At 37.6% G+C, this 22,212-nt stretch overlaps 1 protein-coding gene across 1 annotated transcript in view; it reads left to right on the forward strand.

The window, feature by feature from the left end:
• Nucleotides 1-7,304, forward strand: part of LOC308703531 (sterile alpha motif domain-containing protein 3-like) — a 9,045-nt gene extending 1,741 nt beyond the window's left edge. Inside the window, exons 5-8 of the mRNA XM_081387106.1 lie at nt 2,561-3,617; nt 3,754-3,912; nt 4,065-4,157; nt 6,852-7,304. Of these exons, the coding sequence (XP_081243232.1) occupies nt 2,631-3,617; nt 3,754-3,912; nt 4,065-4,157; nt 6,852-7,178 (1,566 nt within the window). The 5' untranslated portion in view covers nt 2,561-2,630 and the 3' untranslated portion in view covers nt 7,179-7,304. The remainder of the gene's footprint in view (nt 1-2,560; nt 3,618-3,753; nt 3,913-4,064; nt 4,158-6,851) is intronic.
• The last annotated feature ends 14,908 nt before the right edge of the window (nt 7,305-22,212 follow it).

A 22,212-nucleotide genomic window follows, 5' to 3' on the forward strand; every position in this document is an offset into this window, starting at 1 on the left:
ATTACCGCTTAAAACATGGGTGCCACACTCGAATATCACCAATACCATGCCTTCATAAGGAATGCCTGTGCACATTTAAATCGTTCAATGCACTCAAAGTCCACCTATCAACATGGCACACTCAAAAGGACCTACAGAAAGTGGGTGAAACTGCTTTCCATTGTCAGCTGTGTGACTTTGTGGAGCCTTGCACTGAAGCTGACTTTTTTACCCATTTACGAAGACATTTGAAGCTGAAGCAAAAGGTTTCTTGTCCATATCAAGGATGTAACTTTCAGAGCAATGTTTATTCAACCTTTAATGCACATAAAAGCAAAGAACATCAAGACCACAATATGATGGCATTCAAACCTGAAATTGTGTCACATAATGAACTTGAGGAACCTCCACCTCATACAAATATTCAACCCGAGGATAGTGCCCCTGAAACTGATGAGGTTGAGTTTGAGGTTACTGAGCTCAGTGAAGATGTGGAGAACTTGGAGAGTCAGTTGGAACATAATGTAGCTGCTCTTTTTCTGAAAATGTCATCAATTCTTAACATCTCTGAAAATGCCCTGCAAGAAGTTATAGAGCAGATCAACCAAATTTATGTGCTTTCACAGCCATTGTTACATACATCTGTTGGAAAAATACTAAATCAACATTGTGGAGATGTTGAGGACTCTTTAGTGAGTGAGATAGTTAAAGTATTTACTGAGAATAATGTATTCCTGAAATTCACCTCTACTGGGGGGTCATTGTCAACCACTAGCAAGCGAACATCATACATTTCAAAAGAATTCTCAGTGGTAATGCCTGTTGAGTTTGTCCTAAAAAATGACAGGCAGACATTTGTGTATATCCCCATACTAAAAATGCTGCAGACATTACTAAACAATAGAGACATTTTAGATAAGGCCATGTCACCTGAGACAAATTTGTCACAAGGATACAGATCTCACAGGGATGGTTCCCGGTTTAAAGACAATTCTCTCTTGACAGAGGAAGAATTCAGGATTGCTCTTTGCTTGTACATAGATGATTTTGAGGTGGCTAACCCCTTGGGAACCTCCAGAAAGAAACACAAGCTATGTGCCATTTACTGGGTACTTGGAAATCTACACCCTAAATATCGCTCCTCTCTTCATACCATTCAGCTTGCTCTACTTTGCAAGGTCAGCAGTCTCAAAGACCATGGTTATGGGGAAATTCTCCGCCCACTCATTCAGGACCTTGTTTTTCTTGAGCAACAGGGTGTATATGTTGAACAGTTAGGAGCCAGCATAAAAGGCACAGTATTGTTTGTTGCAGCAGATAATTTAGCTGCCCATTCTTTGGGAGGGTTCTTTGAAAGCTTCACAGTAAGTCAGATGTGCCGATTCTGTATGGCCAAACGGGAGGAAATACAACACAAGGAAGTGCGGACAGGCTCATTTCCACCAAGAACAAAAGAAAATCATGATAGACAGTTGCAAGATGTATTGCAGAATCCTACCATGGCTCAACAATATGGCGTGAAAAGAAGCTGCCCACTTAGTGAAAGCTTGGAACATTTTCATGTTGTCAATGGTTATCCTCCAGATCTTTTGCATGATCTTCTGGAGGGTGTTGTTCCGGCTGAACTGGCCTTGTGCTTGAAGGCACTAATATCAAAGGGATACTTCTCACTTGAAATCCTGAATGTGGCTATTAAACAGTTTCCATATACATTTTCAGACAGAACAAACGAACCCCAGATCATCGCAAAGAACTTTGCTTCCAAAGCAACAATTGGAGGAAATGGTCATGAAAATTGGACACTCCTCCGCCTTCTGCCACTACTGATAGGTCATCACATTCCTGAGGGGGATGAAACCTGGGAGGTTTTAATGAACTTAAAAGATGTAGTGGAATTGTCAGTGTCTGCAAGCTTCTCAGAAGAGTCAGTGTGCTTTCTTGACTGCAAGATTGCAGAACATAGAGATATATTTCAGAAAGTTTTCCCGAACGAGAAGCTACGACCGAAGCACCACTACATTGAGCACTACCCTCAACTAATTCAAACTTTTGGTCCATTGTGTGATGTGTGGACAATGCGTTTCGAAGGAAAACACAAGTTCTTCAAGAAAGTTGTGCGTCACATTCACAACTTCAAGAACATACCCCTTACTTTAGCTCTCAGACACCAGCATATGATAGCCTTTCATTTAGCTGCTACCTCCTTTTTCAAGCCATCTGTTGAAATTAACAAAGTGAAGTCTGTAATGGTTGCTTCATTTCCTGAAAATGTGAAGAACTGTCTCTATCTCAGGAATAACTACCAGAACACAGTCCTTGTAGCAGCTTCTGTTTGCATAGATGGCATTAAGTACAGTGCTAATATGGTCATTTCCGTTGGATCGTGCTCAGGGCTCCCAGATTTCAGACAAATAGCAAAGATTGTGGTGATCAATACAGACATAATATTTGTCTGCAGACTCATGAAATCATGGTACAATGAGCATCTTAGAGCATACGAGCTCTGTAGTAGCCATTTGCCCACGTTCTCTGTCACTCAGTTGTCTGAACTAAATGATGTTTTCCCTATTTCACTTTACAGAGTTGGAGACAAGCAGCTTGTCACACTTAAACGGCACATATTATGCTGAGAGAGTCAAACAGTTATCAAAATGGACCAGAGGTTGTTGCTGAGAGTCATTGTCGCTGAAGATGATATAAGGAAGTTGACTTTAAATAAGAGACCACAGTCCATTGAAGAATTCAAAGTGCAACTGGTGGATAAACTGTCACTGCAGTATGACTTTAAACTGCAGTATGAAGATCAAGACTTCAGTAATGCCCTCTGCAATTTGACTGAAATAACTGATTTACCTGAAAGAGCTACAGTCAAAATCATCCCTCTTGTGACTCTCCATTTAACAGCATTGTCATCACCCACCACAACATCAGACACTGATGGCAGCACAGCAGACACTGAGATCCTGTCGACTGTAGGAGCATCACCATCGCTAAGAAAACAGTGGCCAGAGTTCTTTGACATACCCAATTTCTCAGTAGATGTTGAGTATAGGCTCAGACAGGCAGATCTTGCCTTTATGAAAGATGAAACACGTATGACTCTACCACGAGATATGAAGCATGACATACTAGAAAAGCTTGCTGAGACGATGTACAGTTTCAAGGCTTACCCTGAAGATGATGACTTCAGCAGTGTTGCAAAAGCACTGATTAGCAAACACCCCTGCCTCACTGAGCCTGGACCACACAGATGGTATGGTTGGAAAAACAGCCTTAAATTTAAGATGGCCAATTATCGCACAAAGCTTCGAAAAGCTGGATGTGAGGATGTAGCAATCAATGGAGGCAAAAGAAGTAAAGGCAACCCAGAGGGAGAATCCTCAAGCAAGAATATCAAACGGCCAAAAAGAGGTGAAGCAAACTACCTGCCTAACTTACCAGAAGGACATGATGAAACAAGTCTAGAAAATGCCAGAATGGTTCTAGTGGAAGAAATGAAGAAAAAACAACCAAATGGCACTCTCATTTCACAAATGATGGACCAATCATTCCCACTACGCAGACAAGAAATTGTAAAAAAGGTGCCTGCTGTACAGAACATGGTTGAACGATGGCCAGCACTCTTCACAGAGAGACAGGTAAGCAATTTTTTTTCAAAATAATGCAAATCAAAAATAAATTCAAGGTGTGTGGCTAAAAATCCAAACACCTGTTGGAATGTTAATACCTCTGCCACCTCTCCATCCCTACCCACCCCTCTCTCTACTTTTTCAGGTGTTTGCTGAGTTTAATAGAATTGCCAGTAAGAATCTTGAGGGAGACTTCTTTGAGGCTCTAGACCAGTACGCCCCACGTTTCATCGAACTTTTCAAAACAAAAAAGGGAACTGTTGGCCAGAAACTCAGGGAGCTGATGCAGCTCGTGAGCTGGATGGTAAGTAGGTTCATTTTGCTTTTGATCTGTATGATAGTTCATCAATCAAGTTCTAAATGAGATGATCCAGAGCAACCTATTTTATTTCCTGTCTGCTTGTGCTTTGCAAATTACCCGGTTAACTGTTTTTTTCTCTCTCTGTGTATCATTAGACACCAGACGTCACAGTGCTTCGCTCTGTTGTCCTCAAAGGCATTCCCATTTTACTTGGTGACGACTCCAGTGAATTCTACAAGACCTGCTCTGTAAGTACTTGCACATAAGACAAAGTTTGGTCTTGTAGGAAACTCAGAATTGAAGTCCAGGAGACTTGGTTCTTTCTTTAGCAGGATTCTTTATTGAGAACACGAGCTGCTGTAGCTGCAGTCATCAAGTCTGACTAACGTAACTTTGCATGGTATCTTATAGGCATTCAGTGCAGTGTTTCCCACATAATTAGATTCTATTTGTGGTGGTGTGGGGGTTGGTGATTAAGGCACAACAAAAGGGTTAAATATATCATATATTTTTATTGACAAGTACACATATGTCCATTGCCAACACTTAATGTCAGATAACTTAAAAACATTGCTATTGCTACATTTTCTATGACTGCTCCACAGACTTGTTGCAAATTTTACACCACACACACACACACACACACACACACACACACACACCTACCTGGACCTGGAGGTGGACACACACGCACACCGACCTGGAGATGGAGGTGGACACACACACACACACCAACCTGGACCTGGAGGAGAACAGGCACACACACACACACACACACACACACACACACACACACACACACACACACACACACACACAGACACACACACAAACCTGGAGATGGAGGTGATCACACTCACACCAACCTGGACCTGGAGGTGGACACACACACACACACACACACACACACACACACACACACACACACACACACAAACACACACCTGGAAATGGAGGTGAGCACACTCACACCAACCTGGACCTGGAGGTGGACACACACACTCAAACTCTCTCTCACACACACTCAAACTCTCTCTCACACACACACACACACTCAAACTTACTGACACACTAAAACACAGGCTCACACACACAGAGAGACTCAAACTCTCACACACACACACACACACTCAAACTTACTGACACACTCAAACTTACTGACACACTCAAACACAGGCTCACACACACTTGCACACTCAAACACAGGCTCACACATTCAAAAAGACTCGCACACACAGGTTCAAACAGACACACACACACACACACACACACACACACACACACTCAAAACACAGACTCAGACACACACAGGCTCACACACAAACACAGGCTCACACACACTCACACATTCAAATAGACTCACACACACAGAGATTAAAAAACAGAAACACAGACTCACACACACTCAAACACAGACACACACACACAAACTGACCTGGAGATCGAAGTGGACACACACACACCAACCTGGACCTTGAGGTGGACACACACACACACACACACACACACACACACACACACACACACACACACACACACACACACACACACACACACACACACTCAAACACAGGCTCACACACATTCAAAAAGACTCACATGCACAGATTCAGACACACTCACACACTCAAACACAGACACACACACCAACCTGGACATGAGGTGGACACACACACACACACACACACACACACACACACACACACACACACACACACACACACACACACACACACACAGGCTCACACACACTCACATTCAAAAAGACTCACACGCACAGATTCAGACACACACTCAAACACAGGCTCACACACAGACTCACTCACACACACACACACACACACCAACATGGACCTGGAGATGGAGATGGAAGTGGACACACACACACCAACCTGGACCTGTAGGTGGACACACACGCTCTCAAACTTACTGACACACTCAAACACAGGCACTCACACACTCAAACACAGGCACACACACACACACACACACACACACACACACACACACACACACACACACATTCAAAAAGACTCACACACACAGATTCAAACACAGATACACACTCACACACACTCAAACACAGACTCAGACATACACAGGTACACACACACACACACACACACACACACACACACACTCAAACACACACACACACACACACACACACACACACTCAAACACAGGCTCACACAGACTCACACATTCAAAAAGACTCACTCACACAGAGATTCAAACACAGACACACACTCACACACAGACTCAGACACACACAGGCTCGCACACACACACACATTCAAAAAGACTCACACACACAGATTCAAACACAGACACACTCACACACACTCAAACATTTTTTTTCATTTTAATATTGGCAGTATTACCTCGAGACTAGTGAAAATGAAATGTGAAATCACCAATTGCATTTTATTTTTCAATTTGACTGGGATGATGCACTGTCACTGTGATGAAATCATTTCATTCTCAATTTTGTCACACATTTTGCATACAGTTTTCTGTAATAAAATCATTAATCTGGTTTTAATTTTAATCATTTAATTTATTTATTTAAATTTGGCAGAAAATGTCTTCCATAGCTCTTAAACATATTCTTAAATTTGTAATCCTACAGTCAGCATGATTATAAAACTATACCTGTGTTGACAGATGTAATTCTATCTGCTTGATATACAACATACATTTTGTACAGTGATTGATGTATTTTGTAGGTTGAAAAGTCAGTGTCACTGTTTGAGAGTATAGACCTTGTTGTATCTCCATAGCTTTAGTTTAACCATACCAAATATATTTTGTTTGCTTTATTGTAATGATCCAGTGTGAAAACATATTTAAAGCCATATTCTCTGATACCATTACAACACTAAAAATTTATGTTTTAGAATAGCATAAATTGCAATGCTGAAGAATGTGTGTCTTTGTAGGATACAGCGAGAGACGAGGCCCTAGAATGCATCACTGTTGGTGTGCTGACAGTTGTCAGTGAAGATAGTCCTCACGAGGGTCAAAGCTCAGTGGACCTCCAGCCCATCTCCACTGCCATCATTCTGGAGGGAGGTATTGTCATGGATCATATTAAAAACTTGCCTCAGGCAGTTTGTCTGTTGTTTGGGCTTACATATGCATTGCATTTGGATTACCCAAAATGCATGGCAAATACACTCAACTTCATTCAGACTGTGATGCTTGGACTGGGAAAGAAAAACCTCCCACCAAAACTGTTAACTCTGAAGAACAGTCTTCTGGGTTAGAACGGTAAAGAGCCGTCGGCTGTTAGATAGCACTTTGTAAGCTTTGCAGCCATTAATGTTCTCCTGTTATCAGAGAAAGTTTGATGCTTTCATGCAACTGTTCTCGCTTATTTACGTTCTCAATGGAAAAAAAAAAAGAAAATTCCATTAAAGTCTGTACCATGTTATGCATGTATGCTAATGGTGGAAATAGTGCCACATTGTTGTTGCAAAGAGTTGTTAGTTGTTATTAGATGATAATGTCAGAAAAGAACCTAGCAAGGTTGTCCTGTTTACATTTGTGTTTTGGGAAAACTTTTAATAGTTGTAATGTAGTACAAACACAAACCCCAAGGAGTGATGTTTTTATTTGTGTTGGTTTAATCCTTGGACTGCTTACTTTGGGACACAAAAGCATTTGTTGTACTTTCAGTTTTGATCAGAAATGCACTGATTTTGCATGCACTGAAATCCTGTACTTATCAGGTGTTTACCTGTTTAATATTGGGAGACTGCTACATGCATAGAATTAGCTCACAGAAATGTGTTTTTATTTTATTTTATTTTAATATTTTTCCATGTCATTTTATACAGTTAAATCAAACCACAACTTCGTTGTATTGCTGCTGTTTTGTACTTGAATGTGCATTGAATAAATGTTGTAATAGAGCTGAATCAACCCAGTGAGTGTTCTTTTTAATTATATGTTTGTGGTGTGCTCCTGCTTGAGCCTTTATTAGATAGTAACAGCAAAAATGGATAAGAAATGGGGGAGAGAAAAGGCCACATGTTGGACCTAAACCTGGGCAGCTGCAACAAGGACCCATTAAAGGAAATTGGTTTCTTCAATTTAAGTGAACTTGAAAAATGAGTGAGCAGAACTAAAAGTGTTAAGTTGTGGGTATTTAGTAATTCTAAGTGGGGTTAAATTTATATCAAGCAATCCACACAAAATGAAAAAATTAAGTTAACACTAAGCATTGCTATTAAGTTACATGAACATAAAAAAAACCTGTTAGTGGTACTACTTGATTTAGTACTGCACACTTAAAATAAACAAGCTTTTTTAACTCACTAATCTTAAGTTTATATTGCTTAATTTTTTTGAGGCAACGAGTTTGCATACTTTTTTTAAGTAAGGTCAACTAATTACATTTTACAGTGTAGACGCTACAGGTCAAAGGTCAAGACTGCATGTGCCAGATTTCTATACGAGTGCACACACCTACTAATCATATATACACACATACACAGTGCACCAAAAAATCTTTCAAAAAAAGATCATTCCATCCTTTTTTAGTTTGATCATCATATTCAAACAAATTCAGACGAGTAATGTGTTTAACTGTTATTGCATTGTTTTATCTCAAGCTAAATGATTAAATTATAAAGTTGGGATTTATTTATGCCTTCAGAAAGACAAAAAACATGAGACAAAGAGACTTACTCCATTGCTTGAAAGCATTATGTAATTGTAATATGTATTTAATTCACATATAATATAATAGTTTTAAATAGTTCATTATTTTAAGAGATAAACAATATGATGGTAACAGCGTTGACACACAACCTAAGAACACAGTAGGTTTTTTTAATAATATAATGTCATCTAAAAAAACTACAAAATATTAAGAGGGAATAAAGACTATATTTAAATATATTTTTAATTAAAAACTCATTAATAAAGCAAGGAAAAGATGGAAACACAAGGGTGGAACAGAATTATTTTAGTATTATTTATAAATATTTTATTGTTTCAGGTTTTTATTTGAATTTTAGTTTATGTTTTTGTAATTTTATGTGCTTTTGTATTTTTTTCCCCCTTCATTTAGCTTAAATTTATTTTTATTTCAGTTTTATTTTTAGTAATTCTATCCTTCAACTTTTATTTCAGTTAGTTGCCACTTGTCAGGGCAATATTACTAAGTGTTTTAAGTTTATAATCTTATATTGATTTTATTATAGCTCCATTTCAATCAACAAATTTTTTTTAAATAGTTTTGCTTTTAGGTAACAATAACAACAAGACATCCTTATGACAAAATAAAAATAAATGAATGAATTAAAATGACTTGATTTTTGTTGATGTGTTTCCATATGTGGCTAGAATACTATAAAGATAAGATTCACTGCTTTCTTATCTTAAGGCAAATTGACTGTGAAATCAGCCATAAAACCTTCAGACACACAATTGTTCATATTACGCAGTAGCACTACACAATGAGGACACAGAATCCAAATCAGCTTTTTCTTTCCCTAAAACACACCCCCACACACGCGCTCATTACTCGCTCGTTGCCGTGTCAAAGATCAAAGCCCAGGGGAGCGACCTCATCACCAAAGCCATGAGACTCTGAGGAGGAGGTGTCATCCCTTCCATCAGATCACTTCCTTCCCTAACTCCCTTCTCACTCTTTCCATCCTTCCAAACTCCACTGATCCTTCAGCTATTAAGCAGCAAAATGACACGAGGCACATGTTCGTGCTCAGATACCCTGTGCACAGAGGCACTCAGCTGAATTATGAATATGAATATCATAATGAATAAGGAATGCAGGATAATGCATACATTTTTTGTCCTGAAGCTGTGCAAAAAGGGATGAGACTCGCAGATGTAGGACAAGGGTTTTGATTCTACACGGGTTTGTAAAGGCTGGCTTGTTTCTTTATGATAATTTTCGATCATTTGCAGCGGTAATGCAGCTCTCTGTAGACCATAAATGATGAACATAAAATGCTTTACAGTTCCAATACAATCCAAATGAATCTCAAATATTAGCCAACTGTGTTAAACAAATGCATATGAAAACATAATCTCAATAAGTACAATATATCAACAGATTAATTCCAAGAATTTTGTAAACGTTTAGATTCGTAAACGTGTTCTATAAATGTTCATACGTAAATAATTTACATTTTAGATGCTGTCAGTAATGTACGTTTTTATTGTCAATGCAAATTGTAAGTAAATGTTCAAATTTCATGGAATACATAAGAATACTCATGAGATCATTTTTACAAATCCTTAAAGGGAAATATTTTTACCCTTTCACCCTGTTTTTTATTTAGTGTTTTTTATTACACCCTGTTAGATTCCCCTCCACCCCCACCCCCCACCCCCACCCCCATCACGTCAACTGGCTTTGGCCCAATTTAATGTGTGTGTTTGTTTGTATCTGCACATAAACATGTTTGTTTTTGACATTATATTTGGAAAAGCCGTTCCAGTTGAGTCGTGTACGTTTCTAAGCAGCATAAGAGCTCACAAAAGTGCTTCATAAATTTGGATTAAACATGTAAATGGGCATATACTGTACTTTTCCACATGCACACAAATCTTACTGTTTTCCTTCTTGTGTAGAGCTATACGTGTACATACACTTCTGATGAAAAGGACAGTTATTTCCTTCTCCAGAAATAACAGCAAGAAAACATTTACGCACTGAGCAATACTTTCCAGGATATCCATTCCACTGAAGCTCATAAAACTATATGACATGCTGACTCAAGAGAACCAACGTCTGTTTCTTCCCTAGAACTCAGAGAATGACATTTAATTCAATGTTCACATAACACATTTTATCTTAGCATTTATCTTATTTCCTGTGTAGCTCAAATGGTAGCACAAGGTAGCTAGCAACAATAAAATCATAGTTTGATTATTTGAAATATTATGCTTTGCATAAAAGCTTCAGCCAAATTCGTAAATGTACATTAACAAAGGACAGAAGTTCAAATTTTGCTATTGCAGATATGGTGTAATGATGGGATCTAGAGTATGTTGGACCATGATTCATGTTGTCTAGTGGTTTAGGCTATATCACACATTAAGAAATCTGGAAATAACAACTTTTAGTGAGTATTTAGTCATGGGTTGACTGTCTGATCATCCTTTGATTTATACATGCACTAAAAACAAACATAAGCACAGGATGAAGTAAGTTGTGGTAAAGTGCCATAGATATCCGGATGAAATTTTACTCCAGTAAAAGTATAGGCCTAATCTTTTTAAATTTATTCTTAGAGTAAATGTACAAAAGTACTTACTTTTGAATGCATTTAAGCATCCAAAGTCAAATTGCTTATGAATATGGACTTAGGTTATTACTCAGTCTGACATTGTTATGAATTATGAGCTAGCTAGCGCAGTTGACGTCTGAGGATCCTACATATGGTTCTTGGACGATTCAGTGATTTGTTTACTTGAGACTCGCTACGACCGGATCATGAATCAGTGAGTTGTTAAAGATTTTTTTTTATAAACAGTTTTTATTATACTGGTTGAAACTCCCTTAACTGATCGTGAACAGCTGATAGGAATCAATAATAGAAGAGGTGTGAATATAAAAGCATGTACATATATCTTCAAGTAAGAGGCTAGTGACTGATGTTAGAGCGCCTGCCTTCCACGCCGGAGACCACGGGTTGAATCCCGCTCAGGGTGGTTACATAAGGCTATGCAGAGTTGCAGACAGTCACAGAGCACCACAAAGAAACAGCAGCTGCCTTTTACAGTTCCTCCTGAACCAAAATAACAAGCTTATGCTGTGTTTACACCATGTCATAACCACAATTACAAGATGGCAACCCGTGACGTTCTACCCAGAGCTGTTCACGTCCTCAGACTCCGATTTAAGTGTTTCTATGTCAACACTATCAATGCAGAAATTAAACTGCAGCAGTCAAGTGGTACAAATAGAGCTCTGTAAGTTGTTTATGTTCATTATTATTGTAATGTTGCATGCTTTGAGACATGAGGTAATTTAACACTATGTCTCGTGACGCTTTGCAGACTCTGCTGTGTGCGTTCATCTGTCTTGAAGGAGGCGTGGCTTTGGAGAGCGTTCTGAAGGGAGGGTGGGATCTCATGCTTTCAAAGCTAACTTGCTATTGCTAGCCGCTGCGAAATTGCCTACCCTACCTTTAACTGCTGCAACCAGATTGGATCAGTTGAATTCACAGATCAAAAACGTAACTATTTTACAAGGTGGTGATTTTGAATTAAATGAAAGTGAATCATATGAAAACATATAATTTTTAGGGAAAAACCCTTTTGAAGGTCCACACCTAAACATAAGCGTCACTGGGGAATATAAGCAGATACGAAAACGTACGAATGAGATTGTACAAATTCATACGAGTTAGCCACTATTCGCCAAAACGAATCAGTGCAAACTGTGAACCGGTTCAACTGGTTTATCGAAAAGTATCGACTCAAATAATTGAATCCCTCACAAATCGGACATAGCTACCCAGGTGAAAAGGAAATATATTTAAATTGTGCTTTTTTGGACATACTTAATATAATTAAATTGTACTATACTAAGTGCGTATTAAATGTATTATTTTGAAACAACTTAAAGTATATTAAGTGTATTTCAAGATATGCTTAAGATAAATTTTAAGTAGAGTTGGATATCGTCTGGTTTTTTTTCGATACCGGTGCCAAATCGATACTTTTAAAGGGTAAGTTCGGTATTTTACACTTAAAGCCCTGTTTGCAGATCGTTTCTGATAAAATAGAACGGTTAAGATTAAAATTTGGACACATGCTGCTGTCCCGAGAATTTTAGGTTTCTTTCGCTTTCCCCAAAACCTCTAGAATGGGTGTATAGGTGCACTGGAACAATACTTCATAAAACGCATTAAACTTTCTTTTACAAAGACCTGAAACTCACCGAGTGGTCAGGGGTGTTCACTGATATGCTCACACAAAAATCGCTGCAAAAGTTGCTTTCCAACAGGTGTTTTACCATTCGTTGTAAAACTGTGGATCTATTTTTCCAAACGTCTCACACCCGTAGATTCTTCCGTTGAGAGCTTGAATAATAGACACTCCAGCCCAGTTGGTGGCGATAATGCACCTTTGCCAATTGCAAGCAAACCACTGGCATTTCACTGAATACAAAGAAGAAGAAGTGGCGGAGTAATACCATACTTCTCACAGCACATTCAATACAAGTCAATGGAGTTGGACAAAAACTACGATAAAACCTGTTGGAAAGCATATTTTGCAGCGATTTTTGTGTGAGCACATCAGTGAACACCCCTGACCACTCGGTGAGTTTCAGGTCTTTGTAAACGAAAGTTTAATGCGTTTTATGAAGGATTGTTCCAGTGCACCTATACACCCATTCTAGAGGTTTTGGGGAAAGCGAAATAAAGCTAAAATTCTCGGGACAGCAGCATGTGTCCAAATTTTAATCTTAACCATTCTATTTCATCAGAAACGATCTGTAAACAGGGCTTTAAGTGTAAAATACCGAACTTGTCCTTTAAATAGGGTTGGGTATCGTCTGTTTTTTTTTTTTCGATACCGGTGCCAAATTGATACTTTTAAAACGGTAACGGTGCCTAAACGGTGCCAGAATCGATACTTTAAAAAAAAAAAGAGAGAGCCTCAAAACAATGGTGAATGACATTAAAGAACGGTTTATTATTGAAAAAAAAAAAAATTCTCACATATTACATATTACAATTTTTTAGTGAATATATAAATATAAGTAGTCTAAATACAAAACACAACAAATTTAAATAACAAATTCACAATAAAACCTAAGCCACCTAACCCAAATACAATAATTTAACACTAAATAACACTAGAAATAACAGCAAAGTAGTCTGTATTCTTGGTGTAATACAAACCAGCTTTAAATTTCAGTAATTCTTTTCACATTTTTTGACTTCTCTGGCCAAATACGACACCTCTCCTGACTTACTGCATGTCCTGCACAAGCGTTATTTTAGAACGCATCACCTTAAAGCTGCAGTCCGTAGTTTTTCCTCTTTGTCGCCATCTCTGTTCGAAATCTGCAATTGCAGTTATTCGAGGAATTATCAACTTTACGTGGATTGTGCCTCGGCACGGCACAGCGCGGATGAATCCAATGTTTTGAGGAGAATGTGCAGCTGTCAGTCGCTGCGCTGCTGTGGATCCTGTCATTCGGAATCACAGATTCTACTTTTTGGAAGTATGACCAACATAAGAATTTTCACCGGAAAATGTAATCTGAACAAGTAACATCCACTTTTGTTCTGACCAACTAAGGGAAAAAAGCATTGCAGTAAATCGCGCTGATTAAATCTAACGATCGCTTATCATATCACGTCAAACCGCGCAAATTATACTTTGTTCTCAAATTGTTAATGTTAACAACATCAGCATTGCGTGACAACATTTAATGCCCTTTCGATATAATCCTTGTTTTCGCATGGGCCCGGTTGCATGGGCTCTCGCATGGGCTCTTTTTTTCTCTAGTCACTCCGAAGTCCGAATGAAGTCTTTTGCATTTTTTTTTCAGCGGGTGAATCTCCAGTTGTCGCAGGTGATTGTCGTTTGAACCTTTCTGGATCCACCATCAAATTGATAAGTTTAATTATATCAAGTGCTGTGAGAAAAGGCAATAAATCTCCACCTCCAACATCCTCACACTCAATAGCCTACTAGCCGAGACTCCTTCTTTATGTGTACAGGTGTGACGTAATGACGCAAAGACATGATCGAATTTCCCGCGGAAATCCACCAGTACCACTGGAGTTAAAAACATTATTGCAAACTTACCGTTTTGAATCGAACTAAGACAGGCAGATAGTTTTGAACACTGGCTGGTTATGTACTTGCTCAAAAATGTATTTAGGACAATTTTTACCCCACAAAGGTTACGGAATGCAGCTTTAAATGCAGTGACGCGAAACCCCTCGTGAAGAACACCATCATGTTTACAACTGACAATGAGCGCTCATCAGGATCAACTGAAGGCTGGATTTTCAAAAGTACGTGAGGTTCGCGGCTCTATTGTTGCAGTAAACTTGCACAACGTTCTTGAATGAATAATTTATTAGATGTACGCCGGTTTGTTATTGTATGGACATCGACTTTACATTTTCACACTAAACGCGGAACAAATAACGAACTGTGATTGTTTGCGTTATGTCAGTCAGTCCTTGGCTGATATTTTTATTCTTAAATACTGTACTTGTAAGTGAATGTGTTTTGTTATTTAAGAAACCTTTGATCATGATACATGTTAGCTGATCTATAACGAACAATGGGCGCCATGTTAGTAGCCAACGCACCACAGTTCTGTCAACACGTCAATTCATCCACTTCTCCCAAAATACATTTACTTTAATGCATTCGGGAGAAGTGGATGAATTGACGTGCTCATGGCTGGTGAAGTGTGAGAAGAATAGAGTCAATTTTATAGTTACCAACACAATGTGTAGGCTATCTAAGCACGTCATCAATTTATAATTGAAAGGATTGTTATTGCCGTTTCCATAGACATCAGTGTGTATTTTACTAACTATGAATGTTGTTTTGCTAGTAGCCTACTTATGTGTATTTAAATGTCTAAAACCTAAAATAAACCTTATGTGGTTGAAAACACTGAATAGTTGTGATATATGACAGCGCTGAGAGCGTCTGTGTCTGGCTCAGCGCCAGCCAACGCGCGAACGCAGATTTGAATTTAGAAGTTGATGATCACGCGATCTGAACGTTCTAATCACAGCGGTGTGAACGATTGTACGCGTCAAAGGGTTAACTAGCGACCACATGGTGATGATGATGTTTCTTACGTCCGTTTCGGAGAACCAGAGGGCAGATATTTCAACCGACAGCTGAGGCATTTAAGTGGCACCGAAATCTGCGTTTTGATTCGGTCCGGTATACCGGTTACTAACTAGGTACCGGTTCCATATCAGTGCCCGGTTTCGGTACCCAACCCTAATTTTAAGCTATTTGCAATATATTTTATTATATTAAATTGTGCTGAAATGGAACCACTTCAAGTACATTTAGTGCATTTAAGTGTATTTCTTTACAGTTTATTTAAAATATACTTTCATATTTCTTAAACTACAGTTATAATATATTTGAAGCTTCATTTTAAAGTACTTCAAGAACATTTAAATAGCATTTCAGTGCATTAAAATGTATTAGCATTACACTAATAGTTTATTGTAAAGCTTTTGTATTCAGTATTCAAAATGGTATAATAAAAGTGCAAAAATAATTCAAAATAAATGTTAAGACATACACAGACTTTAAAAATCAAGAAAACTTTAATATACTATGTTGTTTACATTGCAAAATAAATACATAAGAGTGCATTAAAAAAGTACAGCAGCATATATAATCTCTTGAACAAAATACATTATAACAAAGATCATTGAAATGCTATGGCAGAGCTATATTTATACATTTTTTGTTGAACATTTCAGTTATACCTGTATTACCTGTATCACTAAATAAATAAGCATCACAATGCAATTTTCTGAAAAAATGAAAATAAAAGTTACGGAAAAACAATGTGCAGAAGTGAATAATGCATTATTTAGGCCTACAAATGGATGAACCAAAGAAACAGAAGAGTTTTAAAATGTCACATCTTCATCTTCAAGTGGACGGTCACTTCTTTGAGTGCGACTCATTTTCCGCAACTGAGGGCTTGTGGTTCAGACACTGTAGTATTTGAAGACTGCTTTATCACAGGATCTGTGAAAAGGAAGAATAATTTTTATAAAATTAACCAATGAATAACATTTTTGTATTCATGTTTGAATAAATGTATAATAATTTGCATAGAAATGTATTAGAATTCCGTTGAATTATCAGTTTACCTTTGAAAGCTTTGACTATTTCCTCATCAAGCTAGACATGATTGTCCACTTTTATCCTCTTGTTTGTCATCACTATACAGCACTCGATGAGACATTGAACATGAGATTAGAAGAAACCCAACACAACTTACAGTCAGCAGAGTTCAATCAAAAAGTCACTGATATAGTTATTTGCAGCAATAAAGCAACCTGTGAGTATTATGGGTATGTTGTATATTGATAATTGTGGTTTATTTAGGGTATTTCCCATGAACGTGTCTATTGTGGTCATGCACTCTCTTCACCTCTGTTAAAAAGATTTAAAGAAATTGGAAGTTGTGCAAAATATTTTATGCCAGGACAACTAGGACAAGTGACTTGCAGCTTTACCATACATTTTTTTTTCATTGATTTTTACATGAATGACTCAAAGGAAGCACAAATTAGACACCTGAAATGGACACGTTGCTAACATATTCCTACCAAGACTGATCATCTTTCAATAGGCCTGATTCAAAATTCTCTATAACAGAGGTGATATGAGATTAAACCATACTTACTACTCTCTTCTTCACTCGTCTTTGCACTCAGATTTCAGTTTTTCTTCTAGAGCAGCTGATCTGAAAAACAATAAATATTAATATTAAAAAAAGAGATGATATATATATATATATATATATACACACATATATATACACACACATATATACACACACACACACACATATATACACACACACATATACACACACATATAAGGCAGGCAGTATAAGAATATAAGTATATAAGAATGACAGTACGCTGAGTACACTGTACCTGGTGGATAATATCAAAACCCTTCACAGACTCAGCAGTTTCAAATGTATGCTCTTGCTCTCTTATAAGCATCCCTTTTAACAATTTAATCTTTGTACTTATTTGTAATTAGAAATATATATTAGAAAGTAATCAAAAAGGGAATAGGGTTGTCAAGCATGAAGAAATATAAAAACCAATCAACAAACATTGGCTGGTCAGCTCAAGACAAAGTAACTTTATGTTCATTGTCTTATAAAAGACAACAGGCTTTTAAGTAGCCTTTTACAAGTACAAACAAGTAAAAAGTGAACAACATTAATTTTAAGTATGCTTATTGCAATGCTTAATAATAGTTGACAAATGTTTATAATACATTATAAGTTGGTACATTGTAAATGAAAAAATGTTTTTCAAAACATTAAAATGATAAATACATCAATATTTAAAATATATTGCAGTAGGCCTAAGTGTTTATAAAGTACATATTTTAAATACACTAAAAGCTTAATCATTTTGCTATGTTCTTACACAAAGTACACATAAAATGTACTTTAAGTAAGGGCAACATAAGTATGTTTTCTTTAAATACACTAAAACTTCACTAAAAGTATGCTTGTGTTTAGCATATTTATTAAAACTGTAACTAAGCATATACTTATTACCAATGCAATTCAATGTATTTTTAATGCATGGAAAGGAATAATAATGGAATACAAATGTATTATAAACATACTACTTGAATTTCAAGTATATTTTTAATACATTTAATACTACGTGTTTTTCACATTGGATAATAAGCGGATTTTGATTTCTCCAGCTCAAAATTAAAAAGGACAGGATTTTTTTTTCTTAAATGTAGAGAAAAACATCAGACATGCTTCGGTATGTAATGTTTATTTGTTCTGTTTGTCAGAGAAAACTTGTTAGACCAGCAAATGGTGCATTTTAATGCCTAAAAGATTTGAAGAAAAGATTTAAAGGAATAATTCACTTAAAATTTTTAATTCTGTCATTATTTACTCACCCTTAAGTTGTTTCAAAACTGTATGAATTTCTGTGTTCTGCTGAACACAAAGGAAGCTATTTTGAAGAATGTCGGTAACTAAACAGTTAACGTACCCCATTGACTTCCACAGAAGAAAAAAAAATGACTATGGAAGTCAGTGGGATGCATCAACTGTCATCAATACATGACACGTACACGTAGATGTAAGGATTTTATGTAGAAATGATTTGCATATGCATGAAAGAAATCTCTTTGGTATGATGTTGAACTTGTTGCTTATGTTCACAGTGGTTCTTTAGGGGGAAGGGCTCTAATGTTACACCCTGAAGCCAAACGCTTAACCTCATTTGCCTCATTACATCTCCTGCCAACAGATAATATGGAAAACTCAAAGCAAGGTAGCTCAGCCTGATAATCCTGTCACGATACTAAAACTGAAGGCCACTATTGTCGCCAAACGTTTGGCGGTGCCAGTTTGAATCGAGAAAACAAACAGTTAGAAGCTCTAATTGGTGTGTAATGCAGGTCATTGTCCCATCATCCATCAGGGCCATCATGGAGTGCATCATCTGCCATAATGTGCACTGTTTAGAAGCATAACATCATTGAACAAGAGCCAGCAGAGGAGGAGAGGGTGCAGATCAAACACAAAGCTGTAACCACACATGACACGAGCAGCAAAAAGAGCAGCCACACTTCTAACGAAAGGCGGTGGGAGAATGACCCATTTACCCAGCATGTCCTGGAGGGCTGAAAGGAAAAGACTGTCTTATGGTGCCAGTATGCAAAGTAGGTTGGATGTGAATGGAAGAAGGAAAGGAACAGGGAGAGAGGTGCCTCAGTAAACCAGGACGCTGGCAGAAGAAGGTCTAGGTCAAAGCTGGCACTGTATGTATGGCATCCGCCCTTGGCCATATTTTGAGGGCAGAGCTTGTTAGGTTCACCCTCATATTTATGGCCTCCCAGGCGTTGGCGTAAAGAGAGGGAATGATATATTATCACTAAAGTAGTGCTCTTGCAGATTTTGGCATGAGAAGGCATTTCCCTACAAGGTTGAATGAACCACACACAGAAAGTAATGAAGCATCTCTTTAAATTTGACAATGTCTCATTGCTAGGTCCATTTCTCAGCATGGTGAAGTCTGTGGTCATTTTGCAGTTAAAATATAGCTTTAATAACTCAGTGTCTATAACATACATACATACGTGTGTGTGTGTGTGTGTGTGTGTATTACATTATGTAATTTCACCAAATTTATCTGCTACAAATTTGAATAAAGTTGTTTTAAATTATATAAAACTGATCCGTAAACATGAACACAAATTACTGTGCTGTAATTAAAACTCAGTTTACATTTTCTACATGCCTTTTATCACATTTACTTGTTCAAAATGATTTTTATACTCACCCCCTTCCCCAAATTGCCCCCCATTATGCATTTTCATTTACAAATTTACAAAAAGTACACATTTTATTCTAAAACAAACAAGTTATAAAAATATATATATTGTGTTTTTTTTAAACTGATTAAGCAGGGTCACAATTAAAAAACATGACAGATGGTGTATGTGTGTTAGTTTCTTGATTTAGTAAATAACTGATATGCTTTTTTTGCATCTGTTTGGATGTGGACATAGATGGGGAGCGCAATGATTCAAGCTAACGGTCAGTAGGGTAATTTCTCCGTCAATCTTCATCTTTGGCTTTTTGTTGTTAAGGGACAAGACATTGCAAGAAGCACTGAATGGGAAGGGCAAAGACAAATGGCATATGAGTTTTCTCTAGAGAGCAAAAAATGCTAAATTTGAGCATATAATAGGACTGAGCTGGAGGAAGGGGTCTAGGAGATAACAATGGTGTAACGGCAATAGCAGGGGGATGTGTCCTCTCGTTTTAAGCTGTGTTTAGTTGGGGGTGCGCAGGGACACGTGCCACTCTTGGTAGGAGGGGACCGGGTGGAATTGAGGGAGCACAGCCAGTGTTGCCCGATCCGGCCCTTTGCTTTGTTCTGCCAGCTGTTGGTGTCACGGTCAACACCCGAGAATCGATAGACCCACAAAGGGACAGTCACCACCTTAATACTCATTAACACACAGATCTCTGCTAGGGTGGGGTTGATTAATCTTGAAATAGTGAGGCTTCCAATTGAAAAAAAATGATGAAACATAAATGTTTTATTAAAAGTGCTCTACAGGAGGTTTTTAGGGCAAAAATTATTTACATTACTGAGTGTTCAAAAAACTGCTCTGCATGTAACTTGCAATTTTATGTTTCAACCACAGATGCCGATAGTGAGGCCAAAGATCATAGTGCAGCAGTGATTAATGATTATTTATCTAGCGTGATCATACATTTATATTATAAATGTAAGAATCACAAGAAAATATGTACTTTTGCACACAGTTGTGAAAGAAAATACCTATGTTCCCTCCACTCTTTCCAGCATTTAAACAGAGATTTCAGTGCAATGACAACGAAAAGCATCATCATCTGGAGGTGTTTCAATTGACTAAATAAATAATAACCTAAACGAGGCATTTACTGTAGGCTTATAGGTTTGCATGCTGTTTGGTATAACTTTAAACTTTAGAAGTTATCGAATGCTTGCAGTGTTTTATAATCGTTGTTAAATGGAAAGAGCATTAAATGGAGGTATCATTTAAAGTTTGCAGTCATAAAATCGTGAAGACTGTTTTCATTTTCCAGCCATGGAATCCCTCAGGAATTTCCTATGGGTTTTTGAGCAACAGTTTTGATTTACGAGTGAAGTAAAATCTGTGGTTAACATTAGCCTACTTGAAGACTTTAAGGTTTTTCTATAACATAAATTAGACAGTACCTCAAGCTTTTGCGATTGTTACAAATGTAAGTTGGTAAGTAAATAACTAGGCTACCACAAGAATGTGAGTTTATGTGCTTGACAATCAGTGTAGTCGATCCTTTATAGCAACTCAACACAGTTTCAAATTTCACATTTGAGATTGGACTGTGTGTAATTTATGTTGTAGATCTAAATGTGAAAGTCTGATGTCCTTTTTTCCTGTCTGTGTTCAAAGCAAACAAGCCTTTAAGCCCATCTTAACCATAACAATGCAGCTCCTTATTCGTTCGTCACATTTGAAGACATGATCAGCATGTGAGGCTTACTGCTGCCATCTAGAGGCTTCTGAAGCTGTTCACAATCACACAAATGAGCCGAGCTCTTACTATTTCTGTCAAACAGACCTTAATGCCCTGTTCTCTTTAATCACTGTCTTGTTGACTGGCAACTGGTGTGACAGCTTTAGTTTGAGCTGCATCCAAAGAAAACTGTCCCAACTTGTCCTGCATTTTTTTGTCGTTGGTTTGAGCTGAAAGTGACAGCACAGTGACAGCCCATATTCAAGTTGCTGTCATCAACACACAGTAGCTCTGTTTCAGCATGCTTGAATGGCTGATGAAAACAGATAAAATTCAGTTGTACACACAAATGCTAGCTTATGGGAAAAGATAAGCACTGAGCAGCAGGTACTTTCAGGTTAATCAGAGTTCAAGCATAAATACCTGCGCATGCTTCAGTTTGTTTTTTAATTAACACATGGTTATGAAGAGTAGATTAGTATGTCTATAAACTAAGCACTGTTACAAGAATATGCTAGTTTAAAACT

This window comes from Scardinius erythrophthalmus (assembly GCF_964197995.2).
Source record: "Scardinius erythrophthalmus genome assembly, chromosome: 15".
NCBI lineage: Eukaryota > Metazoa > Chordata > Actinopteri > Cypriniformes > Leuciscidae > Scardinius > Scardinius erythrophthalmus.